This window comes from Asterias rubens, chromosome 9 (genome assembly GCF_902459465.1).
Source record: "Asterias rubens chromosome 9, eAstRub1.3, whole genome shotgun sequence".
Classification (NCBI taxonomy): Eukaryota; Metazoa; Echinodermata; class Asteroidea; order Forcipulatida; family Asteriidae; genus Asterias; species Asterias rubens.
Window position 1 is genome coordinate 20369941 of NC_047070.1, and position 22755 is coordinate 20392695.

General features: G+C 40.7%; 1 protein-coding gene across 6 annotated transcripts in view; it reads left to right on the forward strand.

The window, feature by feature from the left end:
• Window positions 1-107: 107 nt before the first annotated feature.
• Window positions 108-22755, forward strand: part of LOC117294565 (uroporphyrinogen-III synthase-like) — a 78933-nt gene continuing 56285 nt past the window's right edge. For 4 of the 6 annotated variants that reach the window (XR_004519554.1, XM_033777025.1, XM_033777024.1 and 1 more), the window contains exons 1-7: window positions 108-251; window positions 1717-1789; window positions 5146-5326; window positions 6361-6510; window positions 6990-7073; window positions 8176-8258; window positions 8415-8504. Coding sequence is in view for 4 of the 6 variants with exons in the window: in XM_033777025.1 (XP_033632916.1) it covers window positions 1718-1789; window positions 5146-5326; window positions 6361-6510; window positions 6990-7073; window positions 8176-8258; window positions 8415-8504 (660 nt within the window). In the remaining 2 variants the exon portion in view is untranslated. The remainder of the gene's footprint in view (window positions 252-1716; window positions 1790-5145; window positions 5327-6360; window positions 6511-6989; window positions 7074-8175; window positions 8259-8414; window positions 8505-22755) is intronic. The other 2 variants (XR_004519555.1, XM_033777026.1) reach the window with 1 other exon arrangement.

Here is a 22755-nt window from a genome sequence, read left to right on the forward strand (position 1 = left end):
ACAATAAATGTTTATAATATTGTACTTTACAATCTTAAAAAAAAAAGTATTTTTGGAATTAGTTGTGAAACGACGGCTGTTTTCTGTGTTATGTGGTGGGAGTGATACGTCCGTCCGTACGCTGCAGCTGTGTTTTGGCAAAACTGCCAAACTTTAGAACTTCTAAACTTCTAAAAAAACATTAATAAACAACAAATGAAAGTGTTGCAGTTTCAGTGAAGATAAAGAAAGTATCACAGAACTAAGTAAAAGTGAGTAAAGTAGTTCTAAATGCAAATTTTTACTAAAAATGGGATAATTAATAATAAAAACATCAATGTACATCAAGAATCTTTCCTGCCCACTTTCCTAAATAAATTCCTTTTCTCAGGTCACCAAAAAAGTTTAACCTTTTATTTTCTGTTATAAACAAAAGGAGCATTATTTTAGTGACCTGACGTTTCAACCTAGTAGGCAGATACGGTAGAAGGGTCTTTCTCGATAACTTTTCAATAACTTTTCTAAAAGACTCTGGCCCCTCTGCTGCTGTCGAATTGTCCTGGGGGCAGTGGTACTGGTAGCCCCACTTGTGTGACCAAGGAGGATAGCTATCCTTGGCCACACAAGTGGGGCTAGGGTAGTGGGGGCTTTCCTCTATTTAAAGGGCCTACAGTTTGTGTTTTATTTGGAGTAGTAAATGTATTTAGTGCCTAATTAGTAATTGTTTATTTGGGCTTTGGAACTGGCGTTGTATTGTCAGATTGTGCTGACATAGGGTGCGTTCGTTTAGCTTCCCTGGGTCTACCCCGCGGTGCTCACTCGGGTGAGCCCCTGACAAGAGCTAAACGATCGATCACTCACCGCTGTCGTATTGACGTCATGCACCTGGGGCCAGTGCGCCATTGACCCACTCCACAAGCAGGGCACTGGGGGCTGACTCAGGTGAGCCCCTGGAATGACGTCAGAGCTATTCGAACGCACCGGGGGCAGACCGGGGTCGACCCAGGGAAGCTAAATGAACGCACCCACTGACAGTGACAGCACTGATACTCCTGACACTGATGCACATTGCACAGTGCCTGTTTTCGGTCGCACTAAATACCGACAACTCACGACCCCTCACGACAACTAACGACAACAAATTTTAAATGAACATTTTATGTGTCTCTCATGGAGTTGAAAAAACATTATCCTTAAATCTCCCCTTGTAACTTCAAATTTCAAAGCCGAGGCTAAGTTATTTGCGGAAAAATACAGCAGCTAAAGAAAGTAATACAACTCAGCCCTTAGAAATTACCCCTGCAATGGTAACGTCCAGATACGTCGAAAGACAACATGGCGGATATTACCGGTTGTTTCGAATTCAGGGTAAAGCAACACTTTTTACAGTTAAAAATACATTTTTTTTCAACAGTATGAAAGTGATCATATGCATTATGACTCTTCTGCACATATTTAACGGTTGAATTATGTTCAAATGTTCTTTTAAAGAGCTTTTAAAATTTGTTGTCGTGAGGGGTCGTGAGTTGTCGGTATTTAGTGCGACCCCCTGTTTTGGAAGGAATTGGACAGTCATTACTATTTTATTTACCACTATCATTTGTTAATTGTGGACGATTACTTTGTACAGCACTTGAAATGTCCTGCATGTCACGTCTGAAAGTGCGAGTGCATATGTGTTTTAAAATTTAATATCTGATATTTTCTTTAACATTCTATTGATTTAATCTTCATCAGAATGGCATCCATGACTAAAGTCTTGTTGCTCAGAGCACCAAAGGAAGGTAGTGACCAAGATCCTTACAAGGAGGTAAGAGCAAGTATGCATTATGTTTACTCTTCCATGTCACCAATTGACCTTATCGCAAATACTCGGCATTAGGCGTGGAATGAGGTGCATGCTGGTCTAGCTTGCGATCAAGTTTGATCTCTAGCTAGACCAGCATGCACTTTATTCAACAGTTAACGCTTGTGCATTGGGTACTTGTGAAAAGGTCTGCGGAGCTGTTGTTGAGAGCAAAATTGAAACCGGTTCATAGTTTCAAAGCTTGCTAGGGCAAGTTCTAATGTTGTCCGGGTAAGTTTTGAAAAGTGTTGAGGTTAAATAAATTGAGCCTAACATTTACTCAGTCCCAGCACCTTTGGATGAGGCTGATGTATACTAGTACATGTATGCCTGCATATTGAACCATTCTCCTGTGAGAGGCGCAGCGCCCTCTTAGGGTGGAATAAAGATATGCAATGACCTTTGACACTCAAGTCATAGTGGAAGCTAGGAAATAGTGCTACAGTATGTATACAGTAGACTGTATCATGAAGAGTAGCCTCAATAAATACTGTTTTTACTAAAGAACCCACGAATAAGACAACATTGTTGGTCCTGAAAATTTTGTATCGCCAACAGAAAGCGGTTTGTGAGATGATACGTGTAGCGCCCTCTGTTGGTCATTTTTTCTTTAAATTACTTCAAGGCAGTGGACACTATTGGTAATTACTCAAAATAATTATTAGCATAAAACCTTAGTTGGTGACTAGTAATAGGGAGAGGTTGATAGTATGAAACATTGTGAGAAACGGCTCCATCTGAAGTGATGTAGTTTTCGAGAAAGAAGTAAATTTCCACAAATTTGGTTTTGAGACCTCAAGTTTAGACTTGAGGTCTCGAAATCAAGCATCTGAAAGTACACAACTTCGTGTGACACTGGGTGTTTTTTCTTTCATAGTTATCTCGCAACTCCGATGACCAATCGAGCTAAAATTTTCACAGGTTTGTTATTTTATGTACAAGTTGAGATGCACCAAGTGAGAACACTGGATTTTGACAATTACCAATAGTGTCCACTGCCTTTAACAACATTTTCTTGATTTATCTTAGAACCAAGACTAATTTCAGCCAGGCAGATCAGTAAAACTTGTCATTGCTCAGCAGTTTTAACTGTCTCTAAGAAATAGACTTTGACACATACTGCATAATAAAAAAAAATTATTGCATCGAATACAAGTTACCATGCGATCAGGCGTGATACATTAGAGAGGCAACTGGAGGCAACTGCCTCCATGGCCCTGTTCATTGCCTTGGTGCCCCTTGGAACATTCCAATAGAAATTTACAATTTCCTCATAGAGGTGCCCTTTGCAAAGGATAAAATGCCTTGGTGCCCTTTCGCTTTCAAAATGAAGCTTCACAGGGCCAATGGAGGCATGCACCTGGTTAATGCCTTGGTGCCCTTTCGCTTTCAAAATGAAGCTTCACAGGGCCAATGGAGGCATGCACCTGGTTAATGCCTTGGTGCCCTTTCGCTTTCAAAATGAAGCTTCACAGGGCCAATGGAGGCATGCACCTGGTTAATGCCTTGGTGCCCTTTCGCTTTCAAAATGAAGCTTCACAGGGCCAATGGAGGCATGCACCCGGTTAATGCCTTGGTGCCCTTTCGCTTTCAAAATGAAGCTTCACAGGGCCAATGGAGGCATGCACCTGGTTAATGCCTTGGTGCCCTTTCGCTTTCAAAATGAAGCTTCACAGGGCCAATGGAGGCATGCACCTGGTTAATGCCTTGGTGCCCTTACGCTTTCAAAATGAAGCTTCACAGGGCCAATGGAGGCATGCACCTGGTTAATGCCTTGGTGCCCCATAGAGGACTTGTGCTCTTTACACAAGTAGAAAACGACTTGGGTGCACTTTCGCTTTAAAAAGCGAAAAAGTAGCTCTAAAATTGGGCCCAGTGTGTTTTGCATAATTACGCGCTTCAAAATAACTGGTCAGGTTCATTAGAAGTAAGGGTTCACCCCTATGTTTCTGTCTTTCTGTCTTTCTGTCTTTATGATTTACATGAAAACCAGCCATGAAAATCAGCCCAACTTCAAAGTCTGAAAAGAAAGACTTTAATTTAAGTAGTTCTAAATATAGGATTGACCTCCCCCTGTGGTATAAATATAAGTATTTATTAGATAAGCCGGTTTACACTACATCTGGGAGGCATGTAGTTAATTAGGAAATGTACAAATGGAACAAGATTTGAGATTGCAAATCTCATCTTTTCTTCTGCCCAGGTTGAATCTGTAATCTGTGTTATCTTTGATCGGTGTGTATGGCATAATATCAAATGCATGCTTTCACCATGAAAGATGGTCCATCAGCCCAACAGCAAAGACTACAATTCTCTCATCATTTGTAGACTCAAGTGTGTTTACTAAGTTTAGCAAAGAGCCGTCAATAATAAAGAAGTAGTTCACATACACGTGCCAAATCCTAGGTTTGTGTCATCCATCCATCCCCCCCCCCACAGGAAGGGTAAATATATATCGCTACACAGCACAGGGTGGATATATCCGGTGTTCCAGCCAGGGGCAAGTTTGCAAAAAGAAGATCTGTGGTGGTCACCAGAGAGAAGATATATTTTTATATAAATAGGGCATTTCCGATATCTGTTGGCTTTACCACACGGCTTGGGTGAAATGCTATGGTACTTGAGATGAGCAAACCTCGTCAAATCAAAAAGGGGTCTAGAAAGAAAGAACTAGGTCAAATAGCAGCTAGGGTCAATGTGTAAATTTGCCGTGATGGATTACAATGTAGTCAACTTCAGACAGCAGGCTTCCTCTTTATGAGCTCTGTGTTTTATTTTCATAGTGGAATTTGGATAATGAATTGGCCCCCGAGCACCAATAGATCTTGTCATCTATATATTGAAATGACGGGGAGCATTTATTTGGAGTGGCATCCATCATTGTTGACTTGTTTTTGATAACTAGGTTAACTTACTAGGTTAAATAAATATTTGAGGATTCAACCGATTGGTTCGTAGGGTTTTCGGGCTTTAGGTTCTCTTTCCCCATTGCATGCAGGTCTTGAAATTTAGACTAAACCACAGACCCTTTTGACCCTTCTGACAAGCCTGGTGGTCTTGTGTTACTGTTTCATTTGACTAATAATACCCCACTATGTAACTACTGTACCTTTTAATACAAAACAAAAGAGAGAACAATAATGCGTTTAATTTGTTACTGTATCGGTTATTGTAATATTCTCTGATACAGAATTCATCAAATTTAAATAACGCCGAGAACCAGTTTTTAAATTATATTTATAAGGAGTAAGGAAAATGTTATAGACAAAATTCATAATTTTGTTGTTGACCCCTTTCTCTTTCTCTATTTAATATTCCAGTTGTTCGCAGAGAGTGGTCTTGACGAGACCTCATTCTCACCTCTCAGCTTTGATTTTTTCAATCTAGAAAAGCTGTACTCCCATCTAATAAAGCCCAATGACTACGCTGGCCTTGTTTTCACCAGTGCAAGAACCGTCCAAGCTGTTCACAATTGCCTCCAAGAATTCTCTACCATCCAAGGTACGTTTTGTGGTGTCGTGTGCGATTGGTCCAATGCAGGTCAAGTCTTGTAAGATACAATTAAATTGTTCAGATCCAGGCTAGGCTTAGTCATAATGCTTTTCTTCTTGAGCACTGTAATGGAAGATTTTGGTGACTTCTTAAAGGCAGTGGACCTTATTGGTAATTACTCAAAATAATATTAGCATAAAACCTTACTTGGTGACGAGTAATGGGGAGAGGTTGATAGTATAAAACATTGTGAGAAATGGCTCCCTCTGAAGTGACATTGTTCATGAGAAAGAAGTAATTTTATAAGCATAAAATTACAAGCCTGTGAAATTTCGGCTCAATTGGTCATCAAAGTTGCGAGAAAATGATGACAGAAAAAACACACTTGTTGGACGAATTTGTCAGCTTTGAGATAGAAGTAAAAGACGTCTTTTAATATTTTAGTGAGAAATTACCTCTTTCTAAAAAACTACCATATTTCAGAGGAAGTTGTTTCCCACAATGTTTTATACTATCAAGAGCTCTGAAATGCTTGTTACCTAGTCAGTTTTTAAGTTAATATTTTTTTTGAGTAATTACCAAACGTGTACCTTCCCTTTAAGTTCACTTTATGAGCCATCCTTGGTTTAATTACCAGATATAGAGTAGCAAAAATCTTACCCATACTTTAGTTAACCATGGTTCAATTACAGTTGAACTTAACTGCTAGTCTTTCATGTATACTATAGCTATACCTTTGTTAAGTAGGATTTGAAACTTTGCATGGTGGAAATACGATATAGAAAGGTTTGCGGTAACACCATGTAATGACTATCTCTAATGAGTTGGGGTGGTTCTGAAAAGAACCGTTGGTTTCAACTCGACGTTTCGATCAGTATGCTCTGATCGTCTTCTTTTCTCCAGAAGACACTCAGAGCATACTGATCGAAACGTTGAGTTGAAACCACTGGTTCTTTTCAGAACCACCCCACCTCATTAGAGATAGTCATTACATGGTGTTACCGCAAACCTTTCTATATTATACTTTTGTTGTTTGAATGCAGAATGGAAAGAGGGCTTACAGAAGGACTGGGCAACTCTACCGTCATACTCAGTGGGGACCTCGACTGCCTACGCAGTGAGGGACTTGGGCCTGGTACCACTAGGGGAAGAGTCAGGCAGTGCAACTAATCTCGTCAAGGTCATTAAAGAAGGTATGAAATTACTCAGTTTTTGTCTTCCTAAATGCTGCATTTATATGTCACATAATGAATCCAATGAATAAATGAATAATGAATCCAGCCTAAACCATGTGCTTTTTTTTTTTTTTTTTAATATAGCAATATTGTTTGCATGTTTCTCTATATAAGTTCTGAGAAAACATCTGATAATATTTAATTAATAAACCACTGTGACAAACCCAGTCAGTTTTCCTTGTGGTTTATTACTTTGCCTTGGTACCCCTTCAAATGTTCCCCAAAGACTTTTTCCAATGGAAGTGACCTTTTCACAAAATGAAAATGGCCTTGCAAGTTGACAATAATGAATATAAGTCTTCACTCAATATATGTACCCAACTGCTCTGTTTGAGTTTTCTCTCCGTTAATTTTCCAAAAAGGATGGATTAGCAGGCGGTTTACTCAAGGTGTTCACCCGATCCCAGTTTGACATTGATTCTGTTTCAACCCCTTAGGGATATCTCTTGGTTGTAAGCCGCTTCTCATTCCACGAGGGGAGATGGCGCGAGAGGAGCTCACCCAAGGCCTACAGGCGGCAGGTAAATACCTGGGCCCAATTTCATCAACACATAAGCAGCCGTTTTGTGCTTACAGAGTGTCCCTTAGCAGAATATCTATTTCATAAAGCTGTTGACCTTAAGCAAGGATAAATGCTGGCTAACCCGCGGTAAGGACAAGAGTGATGTAATGATGGAAATCCATTGTCTGCTCAATTGAGAAATCATGGTGACCTGCAGTGGATCCACTGAACCCCAGAAATAAGCCCACTCTTCTCTTACCTCTTCAGTCTCCTGACGATGACTAGAGCAAGCTAGTCGAAACGTTGAGACCAATTCAGAACTGACTCCGCGGCAGTACAGTTAATTACGATCCTATAAGCTAAAGTAGTAGTCCGGTCTATTTTCTATACCATCCATCCTGGTAATAGTTAAAAAGCAGGACAGTTCTTTTCAGAACTGAGAAGTCTCCCGAACCTCCGATTATATACTCCGCGGCAGTAGAATAAAGCAAGACAGTTCTCTAAGAACAACTCTACCTGGCAAGTAGATACACACATGGTGTTACCGCAAACCAAATATACATACATTTATGCTTACGCACATTTTTTTGCTACAGTAAACACAAAATTTGCTTACGGGTAAACAGCTTTATGAAATTGGGCCCAGCAGTGCAACCTTGGGTTGTTTTACTACACAGGCATGACTTTATATAGCTCAGTTGATTGAGAAGGGATGTGATAAGATCATCAATATTTTAATGATAGAGGTTGCGGTACTAAAATGTTGACATGACCACGCTAGGTTTTGTTGCAGTTTAGTCAGAGGGGATTATGGTGTGATATGTGTACTTGGTTTTGAGTATGAAATACAGAAGACATGTGCGATGAGTTCATGTTCCAATATTTACTGGTATGAGATAGCCTTGGACATTTATGTAGCACTCAAACACATGTATTTACTCCCTGGCACAGGAATTCACAAGATTCACAAGATTTCTGCTGTTGGGGGGGGGGGGGGGGGGGGAGGGGGGGTATTTTAGAGATGTTTGTATTTTAAACTTTGACCAAGAGAAACTACAGATTTTAAATGTCTTCGTTCTTTTACTATTTTCATTCGTGTTTTTCTCTTTTTCATCCTTCAGGTATATGCTTTGAGGTTGATGTAGTTTATCAAACAATATGTAATCCATCTTTGGAAGAAAGTATAACCAAGTATTTTGAGGCAGTAAGTATTTCTGTAATGTGATTTCTGGAAAATCTTTATAAGCATGTTCAACTTCATTTTAATTCTCAAAACTTCATTTGAAAACCCAAATTTTAAGTTTTAAGTTTATTCAAATATGATTTTAGTTAAATTTATTTGGTTGTTTGTTTCCTTAAGGGTGAGCCTGATGTTATCGTTTTCTTCAGTCCATCAGGAGTCCAATTTTCAGCTGACATTTTGAAGAAGGTACGCCTCGGCAATTTGAAAGTAAGTGTCATCATTTTCTATCATTATTTCAGTCTTACAAAGTATGCAATCTACAAGTTTGGCCACATCGGGTAGGGTCACTTCTTCAGACGGCCACAGTGTGGCCACATTGGAAATTCACTCCCTCAGGTGGTCAGAATCGAAAAGTTTTGCCACATTGGGCTCGGTCACCTCCCTCAAACTGTTACAATATACAATTGTGCCCGAAAAGGGTTAGGTCACCCCCTCTCAAGTAGCCAACAATCTACTTCCTCATTTGGCCACAATCTAAAAGTTTGACCACATCGGGTAGGGTCACTTCCCCCCGCAGTTTTGCCCAAAATGGTAGGGTCACCCCCTTCAGGTATCCACAGTCTACAGGTTTGGCCACATTGGGCCGGGTCACTCCCTCAGAACTGCAATTTAGCCTAAAATGGACACGGTCAGCTCACTCTCAAAATGGTCACAATCTACAACTACGGCCACTTATGGAAAGGTTGCCTGACCCTCACGTTTGGCCACACTCTACAGGCTCAGCTGCAACAGGTGGACGAACCACTTGCTGATGAATTTACCAATTTCCCCCCTTGCCCGTCATCGCACTCCTTAATCTTTAGGCCCCAATGATGCTGATTTACTTAACTCACTGACATTCTGCCAGGGTACCTCTGAGCATGATTGATGGCATCAAGGTAAATATTTACCCTTGATGTCACCAAGGTCTTGTAGAGAGAAAGTTATAAGTCTTCGGAGTGATTCAAGAGCACAGTCGTTTCCACCAAACTCTTCCTAACTTCGGATTAATCTTAGGACTTAGGACAAGTTAAGTTCGGTATCCATAGAAGTTAGGACGCATTGAACCCATCCTAAGTAATAGGATTACTCCTAGCACAGAAAAGGTATCGCTTAAAAGAAACATGAAACAAGTATACATTGTTGTGAATGGTGCCTCTCTCAGTTTTTGCGTAGCAAAGAAATTGGTAAATGCAGAATTTTCTGCTTAACAGCTCTATGAAATTGGGCCCAGTTTGAGATGGAAAGGACGTCCAAAGACTACATTGACATTCTCATGATGAATAGAATGGTCTCAAGATAGGTTGCTTCTCAGATTCTGGGCATCCTCATAAAGTGCATTCACCCATGAGAGTAAAGCGGTTAGTACGGACCGGGTCACCTGCGCAACCTTTTTGTTTGTGTCATTTCGTGGGCCGCTTCATGTCTGTCACCACAGGCCCTTTGGAAAATGATCCGGTCATTTCGATAGTGTTTATTTTGGTGAAGTCGGTAGCAATTCAAAGAAGAAATAAACAGGTGTGTTTTTACTAAGATGGAATTCTTCCAGGATGCATATTTCTCTCACTTTTCCCCCATTTTTTATGTTACGCCGGATGCAACAATGACATTTTTTGTGACCTTGCTTTAAAGTTGTCTTTCTTGATGTATGTTAGGCGAACTGTATAGAAGTGTTAGGAAGTCCATGGCTAAATTAGTGATTGTTCCTTTCTATTCACCTCTTCCATTAAAGACACTGGACACTATTGGTAATTGTCAAAGACAGTCTTCCCACTCGGTGTTTCTCAACATATGCATTAAATAAAAAAATTGTGAAAATTTGAGCTCAAATGGCCGTCGAAGTTGCGAGATAATAATGAACGATAAAACACCCTTGTCACTCGAAGTTGTGTGCTTTCAGATGCATGATTTCAAGACCTCAAATTCTAAATCTGAGGTCTCGAAATCAAATTCGTGGAAAATTAGTTCTTTCTCGAAAAACTACACTACTTCAGGAGGGAGCCATTTCTCACAATGTTTTATACTATCAACCTCCCCCCCCATTACTTGTGTCCAAGTAAGGTTTTATGTTAATAATTATCTTGAGTAATTACCAATAGTGTCCACTGCCTTCACTGTCATCGTGGATATTAACACAAATAATAATAATAATAATAATAATAATAATAAGACTTGTAATGCGCACATAGACTACCTGATGGCAAAAAAACACCTCATTTTTTCTCAAGGCAAAGACAAATCTTTACATGTTAATCCACTTCACTGGTTTCTCAGGAAACTGTTCCCAGAAGCTCTTTGGAATCTGTAACTCAAGGGGTTATCAAAAGTCGGATATTGCATCATTTCAACATATCTCCAACGATTGGGATCCAACTTTCTTTTATCAGCCATGGGTGTCCCCCCTGCTCATTATGTATGGAAATTATATAATGTGTTAGTTTAAGTTGTAGTCTTTAGGTTTTTTTTTATGTTGTGACTTGGGCAACTTATGGTTTTGCTGTGCTCATGATAAATTCCCACAGTACTGTTTATGGCTCCTGAAAGATGAAGGACAATTGTTTTAATATTTGATTTTGTGATGTACTCATTTTCCAATAGATAGGTTCCTCATGTGAGTGGGGAAAAATTACAAGTGTCCAACCTCACGCTCGGTAAATTAAATTACATTTGATATTCTTCCGGGCAAAATTTGTTACCATCCCAAACATCCGATTTCATTATTCTGAGCATAATGGGTCTGTTATTGTATGTGTTACATACACCCCCACTCAACCATTCAGAGTGCCGAACTCTCAAAGTATTTATTAACAATAACAGTAGACAATAATAACTAATTATTTCCTGCTAGAAATAAGCATAATTTATATGTTACGAACACCACTCTCTACTATTAAGGTATTCTGTGAAAATGGCATGTGATAAAACGGTCCTACTTGAATCTTCTTCTTTGTTTCATGACTTAAATAATATAAAAGAAGAAAAACCTCCAAAGTCCATCCTCCAAAGCTGATACTTCTGAATCTCCGATGCTTAATGTCTGCTTTGATATAAATCATTACAAACCCAAGACATTGTTTCATAACTTAAAAATAAACCACATCAAGAAGAAAAACCTCCAAAGTCCGTCCTCCAAATCAGAAACTTACATCAGTCCACATCATGGGTTGACCCCAGGGTCATGGCAGGCAGGAAAGTGGCCCCCATTTATCCCCAAATTGGTCTTTGGATGTTTACAAACACACCACACACCTGCAAAAGCTCAAGAGTAGGGGCCTGGCCCTGCACAAAGTCGAGCTTGAAATAAATCTGAACTTTTTTTAATTGAGCTAATAAATTTGGTTCCCTGACAAAATGGTTTACTTATTTTGGCTAAACACTCCCGATTACATGCCAATAAAAGCAATGAGCTTGATATGTATACTGTGTGAACAGTTGAGCTTCAGTTGTGAGTTGAGTTTAGATGTGATTTACTGGGAGATCAAGGTGTTGAAATTTAACTTGTTTAAAACTGGCCCAGATGAAAGATTGTTGTTAGTGGCGCTACAACTCTTGATAGGTTGACATTGATTTTGCAATCTCCTGATCTTGCTTGGCCCCTTTGCCTGTCCAAAGTTGCTGGGATGGGCTGACAGATAACATGAAGACCATAGCCCCTAACCTATTGTAATAACCCCTGGTCACCTCTTCCTGTTTACCAAAGATTTGACTATTCAATTCAATTCAATTCAATTCAATTCAATAAAGGCTGTTGTCTACAAGCCACGGCTTATCTAACGGCCTCATGCTCTCGCTCCTGTCTTGTACATAGTTAATTCCTAGTTACTTATTTATTATTTGCTTTTAATTTATATTGTTTTTGTATAATTTAATGCAGTCTAGATTTGTTAAATTTCTATGTACTGTTTAATTCTTACTGCACGAAAATAAATGACGTCACAATGCAAATCCATGGTAAACACGCACTATGGCCGCCCAATTTTTCTACTAACCTGTGAAATACGCTAAGGCTTGAGCAATTTTTTTTGCTACAGTAAGCACGCAAATTGCTTACCGTTAAGCAGCACTATGAAATTGGGCCCAGATCTATAGCATAAAACGCTGGCACATTAATATGGAGGATGCAGTTTCAAGTCCTGCTCCAGTCAATTTGTCTTCATTCAACCAAAAACTATTTTTGGTTTTAAACAGAAACTGGTCGCTAAATATAATGACACATACAGTTTGTTGAAGAATTTAAATCTTTAGAATTCATACGATATATTTTGGTTTTAAACGGAACCTAGTTGCTAAATATAATGACGCATACAGTTTGTTGGGGAATTTAATTCTTTAGAATTTGTATGATACATTTGGCAGAGCATTCTCTGCATTCCTACTGCGTGGCATCATGAAGTATTGTTAACTTATATTCTTCATCCTTTTTTGCATTGTAGGCAATTATTTACCCGCATAAAGGCGCACTTTCAAATACAGCTGCTCATTCTGTTTCTTGGGTCAACAGCATAAAAAGTACACACACAAAAGTGGAAGTACAAGGTTTTTTTACGCTAGCAAAAGAAGGTGGTAAAGGTAGCTAGAGCATGACAGATTGTCCGTTGAGTTTTGCAACAAGTTTGTTGGGTGAAGAAAAATAATAATATTGTATCTTTTTTACAATGTCATCAAATCAGTGCACTTTACATTCATAGCCTGGTCATTGGGCTAATAACCAGGGTCACTGTAATCTGTTATCTGTTAGTATACAATTCGGGCTGCTGTGGTGCTTGAAAAGCAAATTAAAACAATTAAAATAAACAAATATTAATATTTATAATCAGTTCTTTAGTGCTTTATCCATGGGCATAATTATATCAAAGCGCTTAAGGCCACATTTGGTAATTACTCAAAACAAATATTAACTTAAAAACTGACTTGGTAACGAGCATTGGAGAGCTGTTGATAGTATAAAACATTGTGAGAAACGACTCCCTCTGAAGTAGCATAGATTTTGAGAAAGAGCTAATTTCTCACTAAAATAATAAAAGACTTTGAGCTAGAAGTCTTTTATTCCTATCTGAAAGCACACAAATTCAACCAATAAGGGTATTTTTTCTTTCATCATTTTCTCCCAACTCCGGTGACCAATTGAGCTCAAATTTTCACTGGTTTGTTATTTTGTGCATGTTGAGGTACACCAAGTGAGAACACTGGTCGTTGACAATTACCAATAGTGTACCTTCCCTTTAACATTTCTCAGACCAGTCTGCAAAGTTTTTGAATAGGAGACTTTCCAACGCTAGGCGGCAGCAGACATACCGGGTAAATTCCCATTGTTTACGTAGTTCTGAACATGCGCATAATTCTGAGAACAATGGATTTACCCGGTAAGTCTGCTGCCCTCTATCGTCCCAGAAAGTCTCCCATTATTTGCCCTTAACATTTTTAGTGACTGGCCAGCAGGCCAAGTTACAACAACTTTTACAAGTCCATCAGCTTTTTCGCTAGTCCTTACTTCCAATGTAACAGGGATACTTTTTAACACTGAACTAGCCAGCCAGCCACTTAGATTGGGTTTGATTGGTCCTCAGCTGTTTTTAAACTGCTTTACAAAATTAAAGAGACAGTGCCATTCTTTTGAGGTGCACCCCTCTTTCTTGGGCGGTCAGGTTGGTGCAGTGATGTCTTGCCTCGCCTGACACCTCTGGGACCCAGTTCCAATCCTTCTGGTGGCACGTGGATTGGGTTTCCAGTCCCTATCTGACTGCATGGGTTTTTCCTGGAACAACTCTATGGTTTTCTATCTGCATCTGAAACTGAAATCTTTTCATTGTCTTCTCTCTTCTCGTTTGGCTCTAATACATATGTAAGAGGGTTGAGAAAATATCTTAATCAAAATTCTTCAGGATCCCTAGACACGCCTTTTCTGAATTTCAGGAATGTTCAATGAATGTCCCTGATGGCTTAAGCCCCTCTCATACGAGAGCAATTTAGCAACCGTCTCTTGCCAAATTGTAGCATGGTTGTAAAAGTTTACAAAATGTACCTTGTGTGAAAGGACAACAATTGGTTCTACTGTCCAAGTTCTCTTGCATAATCTTTTCAAGCATTGCTACATTTCACAACCATGCTTAAGTAAGGCAAGGGACCCCAGTTAAATCGCTGTTGTGTGAATAGCACTATAGAGGAGCCCAGTCTCTGTCACTGATGAACATGGGTGAGGTTAATGATGAGAGTACCCCTGGTTCCCACACCTGCATAGATTAAATGTAAACACAGGTGTGATTGACACGCTGTTGGTAATCACTTGTGCTTCGTCTGGATGACTTTTTGTTGGTTTGCTAACGAGGGGTGGTTGGAGTGCAATCGTAATGTGACAAAAGAAGGCTTCTGCATGTGCGTACTTCACGTTACCAGGCATTCTACGCTTACAAGGCTAGCGTAGAAATTTGGTGCTTGCACGTAAGCGGGGAATCGCGATCGTAAGCGCAGAATTCGGTGGTAAGCAGAGCCATGAAATTGGGCCCTGATGTCTTACCACTAGTCCACCACAATAGCCCTGTGGTTAGAGGCAGTTTTAATGTGTTAGCAGTTGGTAACGCAACAATTGACAGATTTTTTTTGCATCGGGATAAAGAGTTTAATTTATTTAACCCTTACCCTTGAAAATTGTTTTTCCTGAAATGCCACACATAAATTAGTTTTGTCTGTCCTGTAGGTAGTCCACACTCTGAGGGGATGTGCAATGTGACGAGGGGTGACATGATGTTTGTGTGTATATAATGCTGCCCTCACTGCTGCTTGATCTTTCAGCAGGGGCTGATGATTTAAACTGCTTAAACCTCATATAAATATACCTGGTGACCTACAGTGGCCTTGTACCAAGGTGTTTTCACAGTGTGTAAGGGCCAACATAGGTATCAAATATCGGCCAAATTTTACGGAGCTGTTTACTAGTCCTATGAAGTAGTATTCTCTACATAACATTTTTGGGGGCTTAAAGGTAGGGTAATTGAATGGTTTTTATCGAGGAATAGTTTGCCTATCAAAACCAGGAACTCCAACAGTTTTCCAGCCTTCAAACGGGCTCCCAAGACCCACATCTTAGCTGGTCTACAGCTTCTTTGTTCCGTCTTGTTTTCCTTCTTTTTTTTCAGCGCCTTGTATCTTTTGGCAATTTGGCACTCATCTAAATACTATATCACTAAGGTCAAAGCTGATTTATAGGGAAAATTGTCAATTAAGATACAGTATGAGTCAACCATGAAAGTTTCAGGTGAATATAGTGTCCACTCGTATGAGAGATAGCTCCTATTGGATGATACCCATGGCTACATCCTTAGGGATAACCCTATTTTGATAGCCCAAAGTGGTTAGTGGCCGTTAGGCACTGTGATGTTGGGCTTCATGTACATGTATCTCTCATTATAAATAAAAAATGTTGTGCACTCCCTTTAAGTCAAACCTTTTTTTACAATCTCGTTGCAAGATTTAAATCAAAGCATAAAAAGCCCACTTTGTATAGGTTGGTGGGTGGAGGAGGGGGGGGGGTTGGATACTGACATGAAATGATGCCTGTTGATTTCTCATCAGTATATTAGACATTGCTAAGATATACATACAGGTGCGTTAGTAAATTGGAAGGGGGTAAGGTGGAGGGAGGTGCTGGCAGTAGGGCTTGACAGGTAATGCACCGCTTTTCAATCAGCACAGGTGAGGCTTGTCAGAGTCGGGTCAGGTAGAAAGTTCAGTACTTCCTCAACTTAAAGGGAAGGGAGTGGGTTTGATTGGATTGTGATGATTAAAGGCAGATACAATTGTTCTTAATACTAACTTTTTTAGTAATACTTGATACTTTGTTACTTGATCAATAAACCTTTATCACGGTGCGGTCATCTTGATTTTACTCCATTCCAACTCATTGTAACCAAACTAAGGCTGGACGAAATAATAGTCTGGTGCCATGCGCAATGAATGTTAGCATTCAGTACTATCATTGGAAACAGAGAACATGACCAAGATGGTGACAGTAGGATAAAGGTCTATCCTTATAGCAAAACTTGCTGCTTCGGATATCTAGCAGTCCAAGTGCAAGTGTAGACCCTGGGCCCAGACAAAGAATAAATTGTCTTAACTTTATTCTCACCAACAGTCATCCACTATGTGGCTGGCTGGGGGGGGGGGGCATCTACAGTACATCCAGCCTGGCTATACTGCTGGGGTTCTAAGTCTGGCTGTTGAAAAATTGGGGTGAAGGTGGGCGCTGCCGTTCAATATTTGAACAAACTAAGAGAAAACTTATCTTACTTCTCCTGTGGTCATGTGGTTAGGTAGGTTAAACTGCAAAAGACGTAAAAGGATAAAAATTCAAATACTAAAAGGATGCATCTCCTGGCAACCATATTTTAATACTCAATTGAATAACACAAGACAACAGACGGGAGTTTATTGGCACAACTCTAAAATCACTGGCCTTAGCATTATGTTGACAAAAACCATCCTATGACTCTACCTTTAAATAAATTTCACTTTTAACAACTTCCCTAATTATTAAATAAACTGAATAGCCAGGCGGTGCCTTTTAGTCAGGTTTATTTTGTCTACCTTTTATTGGGTCAATAACTGTTTTGTCAATAGGTTTGATATAGCTTGCCATAATGTTTTTTTTATCTTGGTGTTTTTAGACTTGATTTGTCTTAAGTATTGGCACACCCCGTCCAGATTGTAAATAATTTTGATATTAATAATCTACATGTACCTCCTGGGTTTGGTCAACATTAATCTGGGGTTAGGTTGTGGACATGGCCCAATTTCATAAAGCCTGTAAGCACAACATCTTGCTAAGCACAGAGCAATCCTGCTCAGAAGAAACAGGTTCCCAGCCAACATTCCATAAATTTGATGCTGTTGCCACCGGTGCCCCCTCATTTTTTGCTCAGCAAAGAAAATGCTTAGCAGCATTTTCTTTTTTTCTGCGTGTGCTTAGGATACTGTTCCCAAAAGCTCTTTTGAAACCTGTAACTCCAGGCTTTACCACAACGTGGAAAGATCCTTATTTAACTCTGCCCTTTTTTTGGGAGATGAGTTTTAGACACTTTAGTCTGTGATGACTCTTATACCAGCATACAACTTATTTGTCTGCAGTTTTATCACCATGGTTCTGCAAGCCCTGATGTTAAAGGGTCAATGTACTTTTTCCTAACACAAAACACAATGTCCACAGATTTACACTAAACTTACACAGTTTGAAGATTTTGATAGTAGAAAGCTTCCTTTTAAATTTTACTTTCTGAGGTGCTGTAGTTTTTGAAAACTGAGTAAAATAAAAAAAATTCGTCTCAGTTTTACCATGTTTAAACATATTAACCAGTTATGCTATGGTTAAGGTATAATATCATTAATTGGGATTTTACATGCTAAACTAATTTTCGTCTCCTTGAGACGAAAATTATTTTGTGACTTGTTTTACTCATTTCTCAAAAACTACACAACCTCAGTTTATAAAATTTGAAGGGAAGCTTTCCACTATCATTATCTTCAAACCCTGTAAGTTTAGTGTAAATCTGTGGACTTTTTGAAAAAGTACCCGAATCCTTTAACAGGGAACAAAAAACAAATCTAGCAGGTGGGCACATCGACTAGCGGGTGTCAGGAGAGAAAGAAACTGTACCTGAGGCAAGCTCCACATATCTGGTGACTGGATAGCATTCTTTGGCATTGTGTCCCAGTCAATGGTAATCCATGTATGTACACATGCCTTGGAGAAGTTGTAAGGCCTACCCCTATGGTACTCTCCTCACCTGTTTTTCCTAAGGGTACCATATTGTCTTGGATTCGGTATGCAGTGGACATGCTGCACGCTTCGAAATAAAACAACAAAACAATACCCTGACAAGGCATCCCATTATCGGGTTAGGAAGTCTTACTTTAGAATGTACTCCTCCCCTCCCTTCTCTGACACTATCTTCAAGTGGAATTGATGAAAAGAAAGGAATTTATCAAAAGAAACACACGTCTGGTTTTACAAGAAAAGTACCAAAGAGACTCACTGGCTTAACAAAAGTATTTGTAAGGGACACTTGAAAAGAAAATTGGTTTGAATCTTGAGAATATTGTGTACAGGCTTCTATGCAAAGGGAGCGTTTCGCTCCATGAATATCTGCGCTTATTTATTCCCCCCCCTCCCCTTTTGACTTGGCTTTTCATTAAGATTATCCGTCAAAATATTTTGGGGCCTCTGGGCGAGGGAAACAATCTTTGCAAATATTTGGGCTCTGTCGCAAAAAGTGATGAACCATGGAGGCTTGCTATTTCTCTGCCTTTATTTTGAAGGGAACAAAACTGGCGGTGTCAATAGAGCTGTGGTGTCACAAAGCCACACAAGCTTTTATTCTATTGTTCCTTTGGAATGCAATTATCTCGATGTATAGTGTAGGTTTTCAGCCCCCCCCCCATTTTTTAAAGGAAATCCAACCCATGGTTGGAATATTTTAATCAAAGCATATGTGTAAAGTATCTTATTGTGAAAGCTAACTAGTGAATGTTTTAGCTGCATCCCTCAGTACTGTTTTAGAAAAAATTACACATTATTGATATTTTTAAGTCAAATTAAGTTAGGGCACTAATTTCCCTTACATCATGTGGCTGGGAAGGGACTTGTTGTAACCGTCTAGCAGGAATTTGAAATTTTTTCTTTCCAATTAGAAAGAAAACCCGGCCTCTGAGTCGTCTTTCCCCTCCCAGTCTCCTACCACCAACAGTGCTGGAAAACTTCTAAAAGTTCCCTATCCTGTCATTTCTTTCACATTGGCGGTTGCTGCTGAAGTTAAGAGCACTTAACTCGGGCTCTGCTGTTCCTGATCAGCAGAGTATGGGTTTGGGGCCTGGTCAAGCCGTTAAGAGCACCAGACTAGTGATTTGTCATTTCTGATAGGCAGAGAGTGGCTTCGAGTCCCGGTCAAGCAGTTAAGAGCACCGGACTAGAGCTCTGCTGTTTCTGATCAGCAGAGTGTGGGTTTGAGTCCCAGTCAAGCAGTTAAGAGCACCGGACTAGAGCTCTGCTGTTTCTGATCAGCAGAGTGTGGGTTTGAGTCCCAGTCAAGCAGTTAAGAGCAACGGACTAGAGCTCTGCTGTTTCTCATCAGCAGAGTGTTGGTTTGAGTCCCAGTCAAGTGGTTAAGAGCACCGGACTAGAGCTCTGCTGTTTCTGATCAGCAGAGTGTGGGTTTGAGTCCCAGTCAAGCAGTTAAGAGCAACGGACTAGAGCTCTGCTGTTTCTGATCAGCAGAGTGTGGGTTTGAGTCCCAGTCAAGCAGTTAAGAGCACCGGACAAGATTTCTGCTGTTTCTGATCAGCAGAGTGTGGGTTCGAGTCCCAGTCAAGCAGTTAAGAGCACCGGACTAGAGCTCTGCTGTTTCTGATCAGCAGAGTGTGGGTTTGAGTCCCAGTCAAGCATTTAAGAGCAACGGACTAGAGCTCTGCTGTTTCTGATCAGCAGAGTGTGGGTTTGAGTCCCAGTCAAGCAGTTAAGAGCACCGGACTAGAGCTCTGCTGTTTCTGATCAGCAGAGTGTGGGTTTGAGTCCCAGTCAAGCAGTTAAGAGCACCGAACTAGAGCTCTGCTGTTTCTGATCAGCAGAGTGTGGGTTTGAGTCCCAGTCAAGCAGTTAAGAGCAACGGACTAGAGCTCTGCTGTTTCTCATCAGCAGAGTGTTGGTTTGAGTCCCAGTCAAGTGGTTAAGAGCACCGGACTAGAGCTCTGCTGTTTCTGATCAGCAGAGTGTGGGTTTGAGTCCCAGTCAAGCAGTTAAGAGCAACGGACTAGAGCTCTGCTGTTTCTGATCAGCAGAGTGTGGGTTTGAGTCCCAGTCAAGCAGTTAAGAGCACCGGACAAGAGCTCTGCTGTTTCTGATCAGCAGAGTGTGGGTTCGAGTCCCAGTCAAGCAGTTAAGAGCACCGGACTAGAGCTCTGCTGTTTCTGATCAGCAGAGTGTGGGTTTGAGTCCCAGTCAAGCAGTTAAGAGCAACGGACTAGAGCTCTGCTGTTTCTGATCAGCAGAGTGTGGGTTTGAGTCCCAGTCAAGCAGTTAAGAGCACCGGACTAGAGCTCTGCTGTTTCTGATCAGCAGAGTGTGGGTTTGAGTCCCAGTCAAGCAGTTAGGAGCACTGGACTACAGCTCTGCTGTTTCTGATCAGCAGAGTGTGGGTTCGAGTCCCAGTCAAGCAGTTAAGAGCACCGGACTAGAGCTCTGCTGTTTCTGATCAGCAGAGTGTGGGTTTGAGTCCCAGTCAAGCAGTTAAGAGCACTGGACTAGAACTCTGCTGTTTCTGATCAGCAGAGTGTGGGTCGAGTCCCAGTCAAGCAGTTAAGAGCACCGGACTAGAGCTCTGCTGTTTCTGATCAGCAGAGTGTGGGTTTGAGTCCCAGTCAAGCAGTTAAGAGCACTGGACTAGAGCTCTGCTGTTTCTGATCAGCAGAGTGTGGGTTCGAGTCCCAGTCAAGCAGTTAAGAGCACCGGACTAGAGCTCTGCTGTTTCTGATCAGCAGAGTGTGGGTTTGAGTCCCAGTCAAGCAGTTAAGAGCACCGGACTAGAGCTCTGCTGTTTCTGATCAGCAGAGTGTGGGTTTGAGTCCCAGTCAAGCGGTTAAGAGCACTGGACTAGAGCTCTGCTGTTTCTGATCAGCAGAGTGTGGGTTCGAGTCCCAGTCAAGCAGTTAAGAGCACCGGACTAGAGCTCTGCTGTTTCTGATCAGCAGAGTGTGGGTTTGAGTCCCAGTCAAGCAGTTAAGAGCACTGGACTAGAGCTCTGCTGTTTCTGATCAGCAGAGTGTGGGTTTGAGTCCCAGTCAAGCAGTTAAGAGCACTGGACTAGAGCTCTGCTGTTTCTGATCAGCAGAGTGTGGGTTCGAGTCCCAGTCAAGCAGTTAAGAGCACCGGACTAGAGCTCTGCTGTTTCTGATCAGCAGAGTGTGGGTTTGAGTCCCAGTCAAGCAGTTAAGAGCACTGGACTAGAGCTCTGCTGTTTCTGATCAGCAGAGTGTGGGTTCGAGTCCCAGTCAAGCAGTTAAGAGCACCGGACTAGAGCTCTGCTGTTTCTGATCAGCAGAGTGTGGGTTTGAGTCCCAGTCAAGCAGTTAAGAGCACCGGACTAGAGCTCTGCTGTTTCTGATCAGCAGAGTGTGGGTTCGAGTCCCAGTCAAGCAGTTAAGAGCACCGGACTAGAGCTCTGCTGTTTCTGATCAGCAGAGTGTGGGTTTGAGTCCCAGTCAAGCAGTTAAGAGCACCGGACTAGAGCTCTGCTGTTTCTGATCAGCAGAGTGTGGGTTTGAGTCCCAGTCAAGCAGTTAAGAGCACTGGACTAGAGCTCTGCTGTTTCTGATCAGCAGAGTGTGGGTTCGAGTCCCAGTCAAGCAGTTAAGAGCACCGGACTAGAGCTCTGCTGTTTCTGATCAGCAGAGTGTGGGTTTGAGTCCCAGTCAAGCAGTTAAGAGCACCGGACTAGAGCTCTGCTGTTTCTGATCAGCAGAGTGTGGGTTTGAGTCCCAGTCAAGCGGTTAAGAGCAACGGACTAGAGCTCTGCTGTTTTGGTGTGTTGGCCAAAAATGGCCTTCTCTCCCTCTTATTCAGAATATAAATTGAACATTTGCCTATACAAGTTTGAACATATTATGATATTACAGCTTCAAAGAAGAAAAGGTTATTTTAAAACTTTAGTAATATAAATGCATTCCTAGTTTGGCCAACTGCTTTTTATAAAGGCAATTTGGCACAGTGTACACTCTTTCCTAAATCGATTTTGGAAAAAAAAGATTTTTGTTGTAATAAATGACAATTTTGTTTTCATCTGAAATGATTTATGCTGTTATCACTATCAAAATTGAGTCCTTTTGTAATTGAAATGAACGTTAAACCATTTTTACTACTAGTTGTTGAAAAACCGACACTGAACTTTTACATTATGTCGATGGCAACTGGAACTGTCATCTGAATCCAAATGTGTTCTGCTTAAGTGGTTTTTACTGCCCTTTCTTCAGATGTGCAATTTCACACACAAAAACTTGATTAGCCATTAAAATACATCGGAATTCCTCCCAACAGTTGTGACTGTCAGCATTCTAAAATGTCATCATGAATTGAAAATTTCACTTGTTATCACAGAGTTATGGTTAGCAGCGGAGACTGTAAAAGTACAGGGGATACAATCAGGGTTTGATTGGCAACAGTTTGAGGCATAGTGGGATGGGTAGGTGATAGGATTGTGCCTTTGATGATACAAGCATAAAATTTGGCACAAATTTTGAGCCTTTATTTGGCCTTTGAAAAAATCTACCACGTTTTAATATATTTTCTTAACAATTTTGGAACCAACTGAACGTAAAGGCTTCTTTAGGTATGTGCTAAGTGGTTTGGTATTCTTGAAGAACTTAGAGGTTAAGACTGGAGGTTGTATACTCCTCTCCCCTCCCCTACCAATCCCCAACCACATTGAAAACCCCCAAAACA